The 19,590-nt window shown below is 41.0% G+C and overlaps 1 protein-coding gene across 5 annotated transcripts in view; it reads left to right on the top strand.

Annotated features, from left to right (window-relative positions):
- The window catches only part of grik2 (glutamate receptor, ionotropic, kainate 2), a 172,203-nt gene that overhangs the window by 131,408 nt on the left and 21,205 nt on the right, over window positions 1-19,590 (top strand). For 4 of the 5 annotated variants that reach the window (XM_053882152.1, XM_053882153.1, XM_053882151.1 and 1 more), the window contains 2 exons: window positions 1,500-1,717; window positions 6,289-6,514. In XM_053882152.1, coding sequence (XP_053738127.1) covers window positions 1,500-1,717; window positions 6,289-6,514 — 444 coding nt within the window. Of the gene's footprint in view, window positions 1-58; window positions 1,718-6,288; window positions 6,515-19,590 lie in introns of those variants that run through there. The other variant, XR_008416302.1, reaches the window with a different exon arrangement.

The raw sequence follows: 19,590 nt of genomic DNA, 5'->3' as shown, positions 1-19,590 counted from the left end.
TCAACCAAAGGAACCTCAGCCAAGCCGCAATTATGCTGATAATTGCGGCTTGGCTGAGGTTCCTTTGGTTGTTTGCCGCGACAAACACTGTCTTAATGGATTGTGAGCCACCTATAGGTGCCAAATGTTTAGGAACCGGTGCTCTTGCCAGGGAGGTCTGCCGAGAACTATCTCCATCATTCATGAAAAGAAGGCAGAGAACAAGAAAAATGTCCATGGGACAATACCAGTGTACTGAACCATTAGAGGACCGCCAATGCATCATTGACTCATAAAGTATCATCAATCCTGGGTAATGGAAGGGACTCTTTCATTCTCACTCCATTTCGTCTATGGTAGTCCACACAAGATCATCATGTGCCTTTTTTTTTTTCAACTCAACTGACGAAGCCCATGGGCTCCAACTCTCCTCGATTACCTATTCCTTTAACAGAGCAACCACCTGTCTGTCTTTCCCAACGCCATGGAAGTGAGGATCAGTTGTATCAAGAGATGCCCTTTAGCCCTCTGCCGAATAGGTTTTCATCTGCACTCTCAATGTGATGTTTAATGAGAGTGCATTTACCGACAGTATAGCAGTTTTTGAATCACTGAAAATGTTCATAAACTAACCCATGAGTGAGATCAACTATTCTCTCTGTTATTGCGTAGCCTGCTGGAGTTGCTCAAGATCCGAAGGGTCAACTGAGATAAACTATCTCCTATGCATGTCTTCTCTCAGAAGATCCACTCACTCACTTTTCCCTTGAATGTTTGGAGATAAGTAAGTTCTCCCCTGATCTTGATGAGGAAATGCACATGGAGCAACATTGTCTCACAATTGTAATTTGAGGTGAGAATAGTGTAGTAGTGGGAACCAACAAGTCCAACCCCAGTGTTGCAGCTTGAGTAGACTTCCTTAAAACATGAAGAGGTGTTGCCAGGTTTTTCCCCCACCATGCACTTGACAGAGTGAGTTGCGTACGCAACCTTGGCGCATCAGGCCCCAGGTCTCTGCAGACTGCTGGCAGCTATAGGTGACACCGTCTCACACACACACATACAAACATAAATACATGTTTGGATGTTTGATTTGCTTTATATAGTTGAGTTTATTGGAATATATGCAAATGCATTGGCACTCTTGAAAAATTGGGGAGCGGGACAGAAGCATTATTCAGTAAAAAGGTAGGAGATTGGGCAAAGATCCCCTGCTTTATGTCAGTGGCATATGACTCTGCTCTCTCTACATCTTAATGGGCAGCATAGACTGTGGATATTGGGCTCTCTGATTTCAAATTGCTGCCAAATTGCAGCTTCTAAAGGTTTATTTGAGTTGGAGACTTGACCCTCCTATAATCTGGTTAGTATTTCGAATCCAAATTTGGGATTTCTCGCCTTTGTCTCATGGTCTATGTTTGCCAAATATGTGATCCCAGCAGCAGGTGCCTTTATTGCTTGGTCCTCTCACCTAGTATGGTAGCAGGTCTTGTGACTATATTTCTGTCCCTCTCATCTAGGATCTGAGCTCATGCCAAAAGCTCTGTCTACCAGAATTGTAGGCGGAATCTGGTGGTTTTTTACCCTCATCATCATATCTTCATACACGGCTAACTTGGCTGCTTTTCTCACTGTGGAGAGGATGGAGTCACCTATCGACTCAGCTGACGACTTGGCAAAGCAGACCAAAATAGAGTACGGAGTCGTTGAGGATGGCTCCACAATGACCTTCTTCAAGGTAAGTTACACAGCCTCGAGACTATTGGCCTAAAATGCAGCTCTCATATTCTCAAGTTAGATATGTACTATTTTATTTGACAATTTTGAGGTTCTGTTGATGATGTACAGAAATATGTCCTACATTGTTTTTCAAAATTGGACCATATACACATTTTGCAACAGACATACAGGGAATGGACAAAATAATGGAAACACCTTAAAGCTAAAAAAAGCGTGATGGTGTTTCCATTATTTTGTCCATTCCCTGTAGTTAATGGTTTGTCCTTGGCATGACTCAGTGGAGGTGAATCTGAGCCAGTAAGATCAGTCTGAATGAGACTGTTGTCAGTAGCATCAATGGATGACCAGAATGGAATCAGACAATGAAAATCCCCAACAACTGTGTTTTCTGAAAATCTCTGGATCAATATCTATGAGTATTATCTTAGACTATCAGTATTATCTTAGACTACTATAATTAATTGTAGACTTTAAAAAAATGTCCACAGTGACACAATGACTAAAATCATCTTTTTATGTTGTGACAATAGGTCATTATGACAATGACACCTGATTTGGTGTCAGATCCCCCGCCCAGGTTGATAGAACTACATTTCATTCTGCCTGAATTTTGCATTTCATCTTTATTGATTTGAACTCATTGAAACATCCACAAACTCCCTGACCCATTCAAATTATAACTCGTGGCAAATTGTTGGTGTAGTAAGAGTAATTGACAGTTTGGACCCATCAGACGGCTATTTGCTTCTTATTGTACTGGGATTTAGCTGTGTCCTTGCTTTCTCAAGCAAGCTGAACGTGTTTCATTGATATTGGAACCCAGCAGAGCACTGTTTCACCTAGAAGTAAAGATAACAGACAAAAGAAAAATAAACATTATACTCTCTCTAGTGCCAATTAATTTTCTTACCAGTTTTTAAATTATTGAAGCTAGTTTTTGTAAAGCAATCAAACATACTCGATTATGATGGGGCTTTCACACTACAGACTTGGGGCTACATAGATAGCCCCTGCTGTAAAGGCTCTCACCACTAATTCACCGTCCTTTTTTTCTACTTAGCTTTATGGGCTGGACAGCTGATTGATGACCTACGAAGAAGTGTTTCAAGAAAAACAAACCGTTTTTATCAATTCACCATAAAACCAGAAGTTTAATGTCTGGTAGTCTTCATTTACTTTGTTGACAATAGCATCAGTCTTTCTTCCTCTTCACAGTTTTTCTGATGAAGAGCGCTGCTGCACTGTTTTGTGCGTAGTTGTGCTGCTTATGTTCTTTCTAGCATCTAGCACTCAGTTGCCTTGGGGAAAAAAATCTCACCTCCCGCTGAACACGTCCATCTTTGCATTTTGTCCTTCTCTGTTTTCATTTTCTGCTTATAAATTGTTGTTTAGATTGTTTTCTCACCCTTATCTACAGTTTAGTCACTGTCATTTCCAATGTGTGCTCATGGAAAAAAAAAAAAAAAAAAAAGGGGATGTTTTTCACTACACAATGGCCAGGGTTTCCACTACTCTGAATGTACTTGAAATTCTTATAAAATTCAAATTCTTATACAAATATTTTCAAGACATAAAAAGAGCTTTAGTTTAAATAAGGTGATATATATATATATATATATATATATATATATATATATATATATATATATATATATATATATATATATATATATATATATATATATATATATATATATATAAGGAAAGCAACAATGCAATATTTCAGTGGCGACAGTAAATTGAAACAGCTTTATTCAACATTTCTGTGGAAAAAGGTCCATCATTGTGGTGCAGTATTCGGGCACAGAAGAGGCACCCATTGGCCAAATTTTTTTGGCTTGAAACATTTTCTTCCTGCAGGATCTTTATTACAAGGTGCAAAAAAAGTCCACTCATAAAGTGAGATCAATGAAGTGAAAGCTAATCTTTGGTTCCTGCAATTTAACTACATCAGTGGATTATAGGCACTTGAGAGAGCTGGCAAAGTTTCTGGAACTAATTTGCCGGTTCACTTCCTTCCTGATTGAAATGTCACTTCGGAACAGGTGTTGTGCCCAAAGGGGATGCCCCACAAGTACATCAATACTGGTGCAACCCAAAGTAAAGAGGAGGATTTACCAAAAAGTATAAGGAACTTATGAGCTGACTAAGTAGTTCCTGGGACTCATGTAGTCCATTGTGAGCTTCGTATCGTTGCTGTCAGGATTATTTGCAGGTTGCTGAGGAAAAGCTGAGGAATTTTATGTTACAAATGACTGCAGATCGTAATTTTTTTTTTTCTTTTCTCACTATGTCAATGGCCAGTTTGGGGAATACATGCCCTTACTGTGAATTTTATATGAATAGGACTTGATGTTCTTTTTGATAGCGTTGGAGAGAATGCCCATTAAGGCGCATTTCACAGCTGGCGTGCTCACCTTATAGCAGTCAGATGCTTTAGATGTTTAATCACCTCTGGAAGGTTCTGATCACCCAGAAGTAAGTCAGTGAGAAGGTGTTTGGTCAAGTTTAATAATGATGTTTATTTGAGAGAAAACGAAATGTTTGTAGAATTTAATTCAGTCCCATAATGAGCTGATTGAATCAGAAATAATAGAAGATGTGGAAAATGGGAATAAGGTGGAAAAGATGGCTGCACTGTCATATCAATGTCAAGAGTCAAAGAAGTAACAAAGGGAGAAAAATAAAATAAAAAATAATATAGGAGGAAAAATGGAAGAAAAAACGCAGTGGGGATCTTGTCACTGAATTATAAAGTTCAAGGACTGACAACAAAAGACAACAAAATAATGGAAGTTCTTGTTGATGACGTAACAGACTCATCTGGCCACTCTGAGAAGTGAATCGCCGACATGGAAGCCAAAGCAAGAGCAAATAATGGTGTATTAGTTGCCAGAAGACAAGGGAGCTGATAAACTCAGACACTTCTGAGAGACAAATAGAACTGAGTGGCAATGACAAAGTAATTCCTGGAATTGAAGGCAGAGACACACATCTTCTTTGAAAAGATGAGAATTCAGTCCCAGGATGGCGAACAAGAATGAGAAGTAATGACTCATACAGGAACACAAGGAAGCTGAATGACATGGTGAAATCCCAAATGATCCACTCATATTATAAAAGTGCACCTTTGCACTTACTTACTTGGTGTCTGTCTGGGAAAGGAGAATACACTAGTGGCAGTAATCACAGGATAAGATTTAATCTTCTCTTGGCAGCTTTTTGATCCCCAAGATCACCATGAGATGGAAGAGTCGTATTTTTGATGTGGGATTGAAATATGCTTTTATTATTGTTATCTTCGACCGTGCTGGTCATTTCAAGTGAATGATAAATAATGAGCATTGTGTGCTGTGCTGTGTATTAAACCAAAACTCCTCGGGGGGTCTATGTCGAGGGGCTGACTATTAAAATGCTTGAAATACCCAATTTATATACCCTGTTTATTTAGTTATATTTCTTTAGAAATAACATATCGAGTGACTTTACATTTGTATTGTCAATTCTACTGTATATTGAGTTACAGTTTACAAACTTTATGAGCAAGCCAGCCAGTTTGTTACATTGAAAGAGTGAAAAATTTGTAGCTGAAATACATGTTGAGAACACAAAACAAAAATCAAATCCACTGAGCCTTTATTGCGGGCTCTTTGAGAAAGGCAAACACACAACCCTGTGGCTTACAGCCGCAAAACACACTTCTTCAACTTTCATGCCAATAGTTGCCTTGGTTAAATGAAGTATGTCAGTTTATATGGTGTGCTGCATCATCAACCTCAATATGTGGGCTACGTGAACTGTGACTTCAGGAGTAATAACTTAATGAAATCTGTAGGCTAAAAGAACAGGTGAGTATTTTGTGTAGATGCCATATTGTTAGTTTTAGAATTGCAGTAAATTACTTGGAAACAATTCCGTTCATGCAAAGGTGATGTTTCATCTTGGTAAACTTTGAACTACCTTAATCAGACTGCTGACCCAGGTTTTGTTGTTCCATGCCATGTTTCTCTATTGCTTTACCATGTTATTACGTCTTTTAGTTACTTCGACAATTTTTTGTCATGATGCTAAACATGTTTAGTCTGTGGAATATGTTACTAATGTCAGTGGATGTTCTATCCTAAGTGTTGTTAGGGGTGGGAAATTTGAAGAATTACAAACTGGATCACGGGGATGGCACGGAATATGGATTTCAGAGAGAGAGAGAGAGAGAGTAGGAATGGATAAGCAGCAAGTTTGGTTGATGGGTTGGGCAGGGAATAATGAATGGATGAATGAGGGAGGCTGAGTAGGTTGCATAGAGATGGGATGGTTGATCAGGTATATGAGAACTTTAAACTAAGTGGAAATGAGGGTTTCTCAGAAGACAATGTGGAAATGTTTAGGAGAGAGAACAGTGAACTCTCTGAATCAACTATGTAAAACAATCTCTATGACTGGCTGCATGGAAGAGGCTCCTTCTCCAAACATATCCACAGATGCAAATCTTGAAAAATATGTACACCCCGATGATTTTGCCCATTTTTCTTAACGCTACTGACACACATACATGTATTTCCTGTTTTCCAGAAAACCAAGATCTCTACATACGATAAAATGTGGGAATTCATGAGCAGTCGCCGCCACTCAGTCATGGTGAAAAACATTGAAGATGGCATTCATCGTGTGCTAACATCTGACTATGCTTTTCTGATGGAGTCTACCACCATTGAGTTTGTCACACAACGAAACTGCAACCTCACACAGATTGGAGGTCTGATCGATTCCAGGGCATATGGTGTCGGAACTCCAATGGGTAAGTACCACAATCTACAGAGAAGGTGAAGATATAGAAAGTACAGGGTTATTAAAACAGATGATGAATGAATGTTGGACAACTGATGGGTGATGAGTGACAGAGGAGTAAAAGCAATAGTGAATGAGAAGCTGTGTACGACCGTCGCATTCTCACTTCCAAGCCATCACAGTCGTGTATTGATTGTCTTCTAGTGGCATTTGGGTCCAATGTTGACACAAAAGTATAAGCACAACCCTTGAGCTAACCGGTACTATGGCTCCTCAGGTGTGAGGCATGTTCTTCCCACCTGCATGGGTTCCTCTGGTTCTTCAAATCTAACTGGGTGTGTCGCAGGGACTTGTCCAGCGGATGGAGCCGGGGTAGCATGAGGAGACTGGGCGGTGTCTTCCAGAGGCGGTCATGAATATGATTGTCAACCTTTATAACTGACGTGATCAGGTCCGTGAACAACTCAGGCTTGTCCTGGATATGGCTACGCAAACCTCTAGAAAAAGCGGACTTAAGAGCAGGTTCATTCCAACCACTGTCAGCAGCAGTGACCCAGAAATGGAGAGAATTCAGACACAGGACTGGAACTCTGCTGGAGATCCAGCAAGCAATGGGAGGAACTAGATCCGCTTTTGTACGGAGCATCATGAATGGCATGAACCTGTGAATGGTCTTCCTACAAAGATGCTGCCCACTCAGCCGCCCTAATCACAAAAGCAATCTTGGCTTGGTCTGACTCATATAAACGCGACTGTAAGTCAAAAATGAAAAGTGAATCATGACAACACAGCCCGAAAAAGGCTGCATCTTCTTGATCGTTCGGGCCATTTCTGTGTATACGTTGCTGAAGAAGAAAGAGCAGTACCTTTACATCAAGATATGTATCTGATGAACAGATTATGGCATGAGACAAGAGCAGCTGGCAGGGAGGCATAAAAAGAATATGAAGAAAAAAAAACGGTTTCACAGAAATCCTAGGCGTAAACAAACAAACAGGGCACCTCCAAAATATGAAACACCAGAGCGAGAAAATGTGAGACCTGTGTCCTGAGTTCAATAATAATAGTCCAAAGCGCATCTGAACTGTGACTTACAAACATTTGTACTAAAAAACTTTTAATAAGAAGTCTTTTTAATAAGAACTTTTTTAAATTGTGTTAGTGTTATGAGTCTTTTCTCACCCATATTTTTCAAAATAAAATAGACCGGCCCACTGACATGTCATCAAAAGCTCGTAAAACCTCAACAAAAAACAGGCCTTTTCTACCAACATCAGTAACACAATGTTGGCTAAAATAATAATGGCGCTATTAAGTGATCTTTTGACATAGAGGACAGGTACCGAGAATGTGCCGGGTCTGGGACCTACTGTCGTAAGGGAAGTTCACGAGTTATGTTGTCGTTCTTAAAATATGGAATGCTCATTGTCTGGTGTGTTTGTGTTGGACATCGGAAATGAATATGCTCTTGTTTTGCTGTTAGTAGGCTCGGTGCACACATCTGTGGTGTGAGACAGTACTGTTTTCTGGCTATTTGACTACTGGGTTTCTTATTTTTCAAAGATTTGCTCAATGAGGGATTTGTTTGGGCTTGCCTTCATGTTTGGGAAGTACGGGCAGTCCTCTGCAATTTTGGTGTTTTATTTATTTTTGGTTTATTTTTGTTTTTTTTAGTATAAATTTATGATGATTTATGATGACTTTATTTTTTTTTATGTTACTTTAATCCCCTTTTCTCTTGAGTGTATGAGGCTGTCATGAATGGTGACTGCATTTATATTGGGTCATCTGCAAACTCTTTTACTATTTATTTATTTATTTATTTTTGGTAACTCCATGGTCCAGAACATTACACATAACAGTTAAACATTCTCAGTTGTGTCCTGTTTTACACAATGTGCAACTTTTTTAAAAAATTTATTATCATGGAATGTTAATGGGGCACATAAGTCTCCAAAAATGAGTAAAATAATCTCTCACCTGCAGGAATCAAAAGGTGATATCGTTTTTCTACAGGAAACACATGTATGAAGGAAGATCTTTGCTAGGTGCTAGAATTCTAAACTGTAGCAATATTTTGTTGATATAAGAAGGTGTCACAGCTTATCCAAATAGATGATTTGTTATGGTCTGTGGCAAATTATTCAATACCTGAGTTGTTTGTCTATTCCCCCAAATTGGGTCGATGAGGAATTTATTTCTCAGCTTTTCACTTCTTAAGCTCAAGTTGAATCACATCACATCATTATTAGGCTGAGCACCAGATACAAAAATTGAGCATTGGGTGTTTAAAGTCAAGCATCAGACCAAAAACAAAGTTTCGCAGATCTGAGTTGGACAACTTACATGTCCAATTTTCTCAATGGCTTTGGTTAAACGGCTCCTTGAAACAGGCTTCTGGGAAAAAAAATAGAATTACCAATAGAAGCAAGCAGTGACACTCTGCTTCAGATGCCTTGATCAGTGCAGCAGGGGGCAAGCAGCGGTGGATTGCCAGCAGATGCTGACTATGTCCAACACGGTCAAGGTGCGTGAGAAAGAACCCAGAAGAGACTGAGCAAAATAAAAGCCTGAGGCAGAAAGGCTGTGAAAATCTCGTGGTCTTTCATGTAATAATTGGCAAATGAAAGCCAAATCCTTTAGTTGTCTAAATGAAGTTTTGGACCAAGCTTAGAGCTTTGACAGACAGTGAGGTGCCTTAGAAAAAGGTGATCACAGCATGGTGTACATACTTGGTGGCCTGAATGGGTAATATGTATAAGAAGGGCCATACAATGGACAGACCACTGCCCTATCATCTTTTTATAAAGGTGAGACACCTTGAGTTTCAACCTTGTGTTGAAATTCTCTGTCATATTTTTAATCAAACTAGCTTATAAAGCTCTCATAATGGATATTGAAATCAAAAACCTTACCTCGACCAACGATATGCATACCTTGAAAAGTGCTCACATGGTGATTGGCTGTTTCAGTATGCTCTGCTGGAGAACTGTAATGGAACTGTTTTGTACTGGTACTGCTGGTTTTGGTTGACTTCACTACATTTGTACATTTTATACATCTGATCACATTTTGTTTTTCAGTAGGAAGCATATGAGAAAGGGAAATAAATCTATGCTACGGCCCTCTAGATGTCTGCGCCATTCACAGATTGTCAGTGAATGGCGTAGTATGTGGCTTTATGTTGGCATCATTCAATGCAGGAGGCCCATGTACATGCAGTCCGGACAAAGTATTCCAGTTGCTAATCCTATCCCTTTAGCCCCTTTAGCCATCAGAGGTTAGTGTTTCTATATAGCTAGGCCATTCAGCATATATCTTATTAACGTGAGCAGAATAGGTGTTGTGCCAAATTAGTGCCTGAGCCTTGATAGAACCATAGCTCAGTGCTTGGTCCTCTTGGCACCTTTCTCAGTCAGTAATGCAGTGACTTCTCTCACCTCACTGCTGTTTAGCCAATGTTCTATCTAATGGAGTGCTTACAGCCATGAAATGTATACAGCTGGCTGGTTCAGTGGGACATTAGAGCTGGAGGATAGATTGTCTGCATCAATGTAGCTGCGCCTTGCAATGTAGTCAGTGTTTTAGTTCTTTGGAACTATTTTATTCCAAGAACCATCCTCTCCACAGAGTATGCATTCACACAGACTGAAGAGAGGGACCTATGTTATCACCCGTACGTTGCTGGGAGCTGCACAACAACAGTGAGTGAGGAGATAGAAGTGCAGTTGTTGTTTTCATTGTCATTCACAACATGACATGAGTGATGATTTTAAAGTTAAGTTTCTGAAACTAACTCTAACCTGACAACATGCTACACCATTAATGATATAGCCCAATCACAGGGAACAAACACCATAGAATGTTGCATAAAAGGTCAGGGGACAGCGTTTCCCACGGGACAGCTTTGTGTCGCCACCAGGTTTTAGTGGGCAGAGATGTGGGCAGTGTCATGATGACATTGCTCTGTCTCATTAATTCTTTCAACTGGAGAGTTAATGGAATTCCAGTGTGGCCTGTGTATAATGATTACTGTGCAGGACAACAAAATGTACACACACTCTGGACATGTGCAAGTTTGCAGGAGACAATCACAAGATCACATGTTAATGAAACCATGGGTGAATTCCAATGCCTCAATCCTCAAGATCAATCCTCCATTTTAGGCCTCAACTTTACCCCTCAAAACCTAGTGTGGAAGGCTATGTGTGACTTAGAATTGAGGCACCATGTAAAAGCTGATATGCCCTCAGTCTGTGTGGGCATTGGACTGTACAAAAGTGGGTTTCAGTAAATCGCACTTTGCACTGAGGAGTCGCCATGATGACCATCGGAGCCGGCTGCGCTTGATACTAGAGACCATGGACAACATACAAATTATCAAATGATCAAAATGAAATGTGTGAGACATAGGTTGAAAAAATAATTTTGATTTGTGTTGAACTGGTACCGTTCAGTCACCAGCCAACCGGGCAGACAGCAGAAGTCAGTGGTGTTGAGTGTAGGGCTCCTTTCACCTCTGCGGCACATTTTTGTATATTAAAAATAGATTCTGTTACATAGCGTTGTTCATTTGATTATATGATATACTAACACAACCAGTTATGAACACAAGCACCAGTCGCTATTGTCAAAACATTGTAAAATAAAAATAAATGTTATGCAACAATGAGGTTAATAATCAATGAATTTTGTGTAAACTGAGATAATACAGTGGTTTTCATAATATTTTAACAAAGAAAATGCATTTGTAGTTCACTTTCTTAACTGCTTTGGACGCCTTTTTTATTGGCTGAAAATGTGCAAAGACATCTGGTTATTCCTCAATCCTCAGGTAAGTGCCAGCGAAACGCAAAATTGAGGAAAATACTTTGCTCAACTCGCTCCTCAACTTAACTTCCTGAGGTTGGGGACTGAGGTTGAGGATTTATGAAGGAACTGGAAAATTACCCTATACTTAGGAGTGCTCTCCTTACTTCCTATTTTTTTCCAGACGCGAATAAACAGAGGTGACTTTCTATTGTTTCAACGTCATATATTTCATTTTTTGTGTGCCCTTTTCTCTCACGCATGTGTTGGCAACTCAGGGCTCCATGTGTTCTGAGTAGTGACCACAAGGCCTTGTAAGATTGTATTCATTAACCAATATATTAGATGAATCCAACAGTCTGTCCACATCCAGCCACACACTACTCCTGTGGATCTGAAGTGACAAGACAGAAGATCCTCATGTAAGAGCTGCATCATAATTGGGTTCAACATCATATCAAATTTCCACAGCAATGTCTGCAAGATATTTGCAGCAGATACAGCTTTGCACGCAACATCTGTCGAGCGCAACAATCCATCAAAACACAGGCTTTTTAGTTTCCAACTAACTTAGAGTTATGGTATGTAAAATTGTAAAGTTGTGGTATGTATTCTCAAATGAATTAGACCCACTGTCTGTCCGCATTAAGCCACATTGCCCCGCTGAAAATGGGAGGAGGGAACACGTCTCATATTATGAGCGCACAATTGCACGAGTCGAGCTAATGTAACAAACCCCTCTGGTGAGAAGTATAAATGCTATCATTTTACCCAGATGTCCATGGTTTTCATTACAAAGGTGTATTTGTGGATGTTTTTTAAATGTACATACCTTGACCCGGACTGCTTGGTGGAAACATGGCATCAGAATATTACAGAAACTTGACCTCTTCTTGACGCCATAGGTCGTGCTTCACGCAAAAGAAAGACAGTTGGTAGAGCGGCACCCCCATCTTCTGTGTACCAACCTGAATGCCCTCTATTGAATGTCGTGAGGTACAGGAAACATTTGACTACATAACACCGATGCATCAACATGTAATGCGGAAGATGCTCACCCTTGGTTTCCATGGACAGTGGAGGCACTGTGCCACGACAGCAGATCCACTTCAATTAGCGCAAATGAGCCCATTTCTCCCAGACTAAATATATGAATCACTTCTATTGACTGCTCTGTGTCCTCATCAATCTGGAATACACTGTCGGAGCCCAGAAACAACTGGAGTAGAGCTGAGGAGACTGCATCGCAGCCAGGGGGGTTATAAGTTGCACTGCCTCTCTCCTTTCTCTCACTTTGTCTAGTTAGTTTTAGTATTTTACTTTTACTTAACCTTCATCTGCATCATTTTATTTCTGTGTTGTGCAGTTTCCCGACAAATCTTTATCATTGATTTGCTATCTCGCACACACTGTCTCACGCACATTAATCATTCTTCTCTTCGTGTACTTACAATTTTGAAAAGACTTTATTTGCACTGTATTCAGCTTCAAGCGAAACAATGAGGTAAATCTGCAACAACACGTTCAGCAGCGCTGAGGAGCATCAGCTTCATTATTCATCTGGAAAAACACTGGCACTGGTGACTCAAAAATGTACTACAATGGCACTGCATCAATGTAATCTCCTTCCAAGATCAAATTGTGTTAGTTGCCCGGGTGACTGTGACATCGCATAGAGGTCACATCGCCACTGAAAAAAATCATACGTAACTGAGTAACTCTGATTATCACCATTGTGCTTGTTTGACAAGGACCCAATGAGGAACTAATCCTGTGATAGAGAGTCCATCAAAATGAACAGGCCGATTTTTTTTTGTGGCATAATAAAACAAGCGGAGTCTCATAGCCGATTTCAGACAGGGGAGAACTTTATGAAGCAATAACTTCATAATGTAGAATCATCATGATGAGGGACTTACTGCATCATGGAGCGGAGGACATCAACATAGAAAGTTGGATTTAGACATTAATTGTTCTTTGAAGGCAGAAAAGACAGCTGCCAGTGCAGCACCTGTTTGGAGAGAAAAACAACTTTACATTATCGTTGACATCACGCGTCGACTATTCTTGGCAGCTCTAGCACACACGCAGACCTGCTATCACACATGGACAAAACCCATAGAGTGACCAGTCTATAATAAATCCATTATTTGCACAATATAGCGTAAGTACCATGCAATCCTCTCGTGGCCAGACGGTGCTGGTGCCAGCACTTCTGGTTTCGGAGGAAAGCTGTGACGCAAAAAGCACCTTACCCAAAATTCACACCAAAAGCAGTCACAGTTTGTAGCAGCTCTGCATGGTGTCACACCATGCGGTGGCTCACACTCAAAGCGGTTTTATGTGTGGAAGTGGGAGGCGGTGTGCGTCTTCTGTTCACTCAAATACATGAGATTTGTAATGCCACAATATTGAAGACACATTTAAAAAGACAAAAACAAACGCATGCAAATGCAAAAGCAAATGTTGAAGCAACAGCTGCAGCTCATTGTTCTCAAACTTGTAGGTTAAAATCAAATCCAGCTCATTGGCCATCAGCATGTGCACTCACCTTACTTCTTCTCATTCTGTACCAATCACTGTGCCACTGAGGACCATACTGTCAACTTCCTTAAGACACCGCCATGACTCTTGCTGAGTCAGCATACAGGCAGTCAACTGTGCCGTAATCAGGATTTGCAGCTAAACACACTCATCTTTGGGAACCTAAACATCGATGCCTAAATATTGAAAGCTCACCAGAGAAGGGTTGACTACATTAATTTTATGACAATTGTTGTTGTAAAATCTGTCTTGTCTGGTTTTGGACGGCCATTTAAATATGACAAGAACAAGAGTGCAACAGACAGGCATGACTCTCTGCATCAACCTACCTTTCAATCTGATTTTATTTGATCATATCACTGCAGACCCTGGGGACAAATCTGAATCCCAAGTCACTGACTAAGAATACTTAGCAAAAAAGAGGACTGTTCCCTCAAGTCTAACCCTTCCAGTGTTTTTAGGAACACTTTGATTATCTCACCAAGGTAAGATGATACAAAAAAATCAATAAAACTGATTATTAAAAGCATCAATACAAAATGACTTCATCGATTCATGGTGAATGTCAGCAATGTCATACTCTGCTGATGTGCGGAAGCTGCATTCTGCTGTAACCCTGCACTTTCACCATTTGTCTGGAGAGACACGGCTAAGCAATGTACATACAAAATGTATTTACACCTGCCTGTTTATCCATGAAGCAAAGGGTGATTAGACATACCTGTAAAAGTAGCTCCTCAATATTAAGAAACAACTTGTAATGCAGCCGTGAGGGCAGCAGACAAATGCAGAGGGTTGTGTCAGGAAGGGCATCCGAGGAGAGGCGGGAGGCGTGTCAATAGACAGAGAGAGAAGACGAAAGACAAGAGAACAGGATTGAGAGTAGGGACTCTGAATGTGGGAACTGTGACAGGGAAAGCTAGAGAGTTGGCTGGGATGATGCAGAGGAGGAAGGTGGATGTTCTATGTGTTCAGGAGACCAAGTGGAAAGGTAGCGAGTCTAGAAGCTTAGGAGCAGGGTTCAAACTGTTTTATCGTGGTGTAGACGGGAAGAGGAATGGAGTGGGAGTCATCTTGAAGGAGGAGTTTGTCAGGAATGTTCTAGAAGTGAAAAGAGTATCAAAAAGAGCGATCAGTCTCAAGTTAGAAATTGAACGGGTCATCTTCAATGTAGTTGGTGCTCATGCCCCACAGGTGGGGTACGATCTTGACGATCTTGTTTTCCCAGAGATGAGAGAGTGGTCATTGGGGCAGACTCCATTGGACATGCAGGAAACAGAGGTGACGAGGAAGTAATGGGAAATTTGGTCCCCAGGATAGGAACACTGGAGACTATGCAAAAAGGATGGAAATTGCTATTGTCAATACTTTCTTCCAGAAGAGAGAGGAGCATAGGATGACTCACAAAAGTGGAGGTAGGAGCACACAGGTGGATTACATCTTGTGTATACGATGTCACTTGAAGGAGATTAGTGATTATAAAGTAGTAGTGGGTGACAGTGTGGCCAGACAACATAGGATGGTGGTGTGCAGGATGACCATGGTGGTGAGGAAGGTGAAGAGGCCAAAGGCAGAGAACAAGACAAAGTGGAAGAAACTGTAAGAGGAAGAGTCTTGTGTTGCTTTCAGGGAGGGATTGAAGCATGCTTTGGGTGGCCAAGAAGGACTTTGAGATGGCTGGACAACTACGACTGAGGTGATCAGGGAGACAGGTAGAAGAGTTCTTGGTGCGTCATCTGGAAGGAAAGTGGATAAGGATACTTGGTGGAATGAAGAGGTACAGGAGTGTGTACAAAGGAAGAGGTTAGCTAAGAAAAAGTGGTGCGAACAGAAGAGAGAAGACAGGAGTACAGAGAGGTCCAGCAAAAGACAAACGTAGTGTTGTCAGTGTCCAAACAGAGGGCCTACAAGGACTTGTATGTGAGGTTGGACAGTGAGCAACAGTTTGGCTTCATGCCAAAAATGAGCACCACAGATGCAATGTTTGCTTTGAGGATGTTCATGGAGAAGTACAGATAAGGTCAGAAGGAGCTCCATTGTGTTTTTGTGGACCCGGAGAAAGCGTACGACGACAGAGTGCCAAGAGAAGAGTTGTGGTGTTGTGTGAGGAAGTCTGGAGTGGCAGATGTTCCAGTGGTGCAGGACATGTATGCCAGGTGGAAGACCGTGGTGAGGTGTGCTGCAGGTGTAACACAGGAGTTCAAGGTGGAGTTAGGAGTGCACCAAGGCTCAGCTCTGAGCCCCTTGTTGTTTGCAAAGGAGGAGAGGAAAGGAGAGGAATGAAAGTAAGCCGTAGTAAGATGGAATACATGTGTATGAATGAGAGGGACCCAAGTGGACAGGTGAAGTTACAGGATGCGGAGGTAAAGAAGGTGGGGGATTTTAAGTACTTACGTTCAACTGTCCAGGGCGATGGAGAGTGTGATAAAGAGGTGAAGAAGCGGGTGCAGGCAGGATGGAATAATTGGAGAATTGTCAGGTGTGATGTGTGACAAAAGGCTGTCGGCAAGGATGAAAGGGAAAGCGTACAAAACGTTGGTCACGGTATGTATGCAAAGCAGGAATGAATTATGCAGTGTGTTGAAAGTGTACCATGTGCAAATGTGTAAATATGAGCTATAATCACCCATAGTTATCCAAATAAAATGCATCAATCCATTTGATGGTCCAACGGTGCCAACTTGGTGGTTCAACTCAGCCTGCAACTGATTTTTCAAGCCATGGTTTTCTTCAATAAGCATTCTATGTGCACTCTGTGAGAGCATGAGAGAGCCAATAAAATAGAAAAGCAGATGAAGGCATACATTTTTGGAATCCATCGTATTCAGTCAATCATGCCATTCATCTGATCTAACTTGGATGAGATGGAGCTTCCCATAACTGCAGCACATGAGGAAGCAGCAGCCAGAACTCTAACTGCTGTTGTCAACATTCAGAAATGTCACTCTGCTAAATCCCTATGTTCTCAGCGTCTTTCACAGTGGACTTTGTTACATTTGTTTTTCTTGCATATTCCTACAAAATATTTACCACACAGAGCAGCCCGTTCTAATTTGAATCTGAATTCAAACTGCTGTGATCCATCAGTTCTGTGAAGCAAATCTCCTCATCAGCCTGCTGCCACTTTCTCTGTGGGATGCCCTCAGGAGAAAATACTATCCTGCTGGGAGATACAGCACATCATTAGTTGCTCTTAAAGCAGTCTTGTTTGGTTGCATCCAAACCTTAACTATAAACACAAATCAGACGGACTGTCACACTTCTGCTTCAGTAGCTTTGATGACTGTAACAGCTATTATATTAGACACATTCACGTAGCATTGATGTCATTAATCGCTGCTACTGTCCAAAATATCATCTTCTGTGTGAGTAAATCAGTAAAGTGCCTCATTAATAAGTTACGCTGGTACTTCTTATGAGTATAAAAATTGTTGTTTTTTTTAAATAAATATTTGTAATTGCTTTCTTACTCAATCACTTAGTTTCGCCTCTTACTAGCAAAAGGCTAATTAACCACAGAAAGCACATTTGAGTGTCTTTGTGTTCAGAAAAATAATATATTTCAGTATTCTTGCTTTCAGAAAAAAAAGCTTGTATTATACTAATTGTTTTGTCTCTGTCTGTGTTGTGGTGTGTTGATATAAGAATACCCTACAGCTGTTCAGCTTTTACAATGCAAATCCCCTAACTGCTAACTGAAGAGTGAGTTCACTACAGACTTCATACATCCATCCTTAGAAAAGTCCTCTCTGGTACGGACACTGACTGTCACTGTTTGAGAGGACTGAGCCTTTTGTGTTTATAGAAAACACCTTCGATCTTTGAGTACAGCTCATGTAAAGTGGGAGCAAGTGTTGATATACAGCATGTACAGTATGCACATACTTGCAATGAGAATTCAATTTCGTAAAAAATAAATACGTTTAAGAGCATGACCTACAGTTCAGAGAACACTAAAAGAGGCTAATAGCTGTAATATTAGCTCTGTACACACACTCACCCTTATGGCCCTCCCATTAACTATCATCAGACATTATAATTAAAACTGTGACAGTCCCAGTTAAATTGAACGGACAGAAAGAAATAAAAACATCATTACGGTTGACTTCTTTCTAGCCCTCCACCATTTCATCTTTTGACAGCCTGTGGAGGGAAGCTGTCCTTTGTCCGATGAAAGAACCTCTGGACTGGACCGAACCAATGTTCGGTGCATTTCTTTTGCACTGGCACTGGAAGAGGTCATTGCTCTCCTGGACATTTTGTTTTATTTGCTGAAGCTGGAGTACCCAGTGGAAATGCAGTGAGACAGGTACAGTCACCAAACACTGGTGTGTGATCACAAGGCTTAGCACGCCAACTGAAAACCACGTTCATCATGACTGGGTCAAACTCATCTCAACTACTAGAAGTGACTGTTGCTTGTCAGAGGATGAACGGTGTGACACTGCAGTGTTAGTTAAAGTCTGACAACAGTCAACGCGCAGTGAATTCCCATATAAGTTGATTTCCAAATAACTGCATTTCTAACATAAATAAATATATCACTCACTGTTAATTGTCTAAATGGCTGTGATTTTGTACAAAACAAATGATGTATAATGTGTTACAAAAACCACAAGACCCCTCACTCCCTGTGGTTTGGAGCACAGCCTAACCAAGACTTTGCCCCAGGTGCCCCCCAGATCCATTGAGTCTGAGACTTCTGGTAGATAGAGATCTTTTAGGGAAGGGAAAACAGTCAGTCGTCACCCGATGCAACACTTGAAGAGCGTGTTTACCTGCAACTAATGAATGTGTTAACAGGAATTGGCTCTTGTGATGTCATTGAATCAAGTTTCCAGTTCTCCCTTAGTACAAAATTCCATTACATTGCTTTGTCGGTGACTTTTACCAGGCTGAATAACAATGTGGTGGACACTAGACCACCTAAGGACCATAACTGGCACAACTCACTGTAGCGCTGACACATGTAACTTGTGGTTTCATTTTTATTTTTGCTCGACTTAGACTGAAACAACTACCATCAACATGCCTCAATAAACAATGCCTCAGACTTGGTGTCCTATATAGGACATTAAATATTACTGTAATCTTTTTCCATCTTCTACTCTATAACAGAATCACTGTAGCCTAAGAACACTGATGCATCAGACTTGCGCTTCCTCCTTGTGATGATCAGGCTAAAATAAATGAGAAATACATTGCTCCAACATGGAACACTGTAACCATTTTCTTCACAGTTCTTCACCTGACCAGCGTGCAATCTCTGCTTTCATTTCCCTCCTTGGTCGCGGGTATCAGACAGCCCTCCCTCTCTATTTTGCTCAGTGTAGATGTACATTTTGACTAAACAAGAATAACTTTTACAGGAAAAAGAAAGAATGCACACCCTGTACCGTCATTTCCGGACTATAAGCCGCTACTTTTTTCTCGCGGTCTGAACCCTGCGGCTTATAAAACGATGCGGCTAATATATGGATTTTTACATGGATATTCCAATCAATCGGCCACCGATTATGAAAGGCTGAACTCGTTGTGATCTGTGAATGCCGACCACTGCCTGTCATTGCCGGTCACAAAATCCGATCACATGTGACAGCAGCCGTTCTGATGAGGCACCGCCCGTGGTTTGTGATGCGTCCGCTCCTCCCTGCTGACTCGCCACTCGCTTGGCAACGGCGTGTCTAATGCGGAAGCTTTTTTCAGTCTGTCATGTCAAGTTTGCGTCCTGCA

Source organism: Synchiropus splendidus, chromosome 12, assembly GCF_027744825.2.
Source record: "Synchiropus splendidus isolate RoL2022-P1 chromosome 12, RoL_Sspl_1.0, whole genome shotgun sequence".
NCBI lineage: Eukaryota > Metazoa > Chordata > Actinopteri > Syngnathiformes > Callionymidae > Synchiropus > Synchiropus splendidus.
The sequence above is the reverse complement of the archived record's forward strand: the minus strand, read 5'-3'. Positions and strand labels throughout refer to the sequence as shown.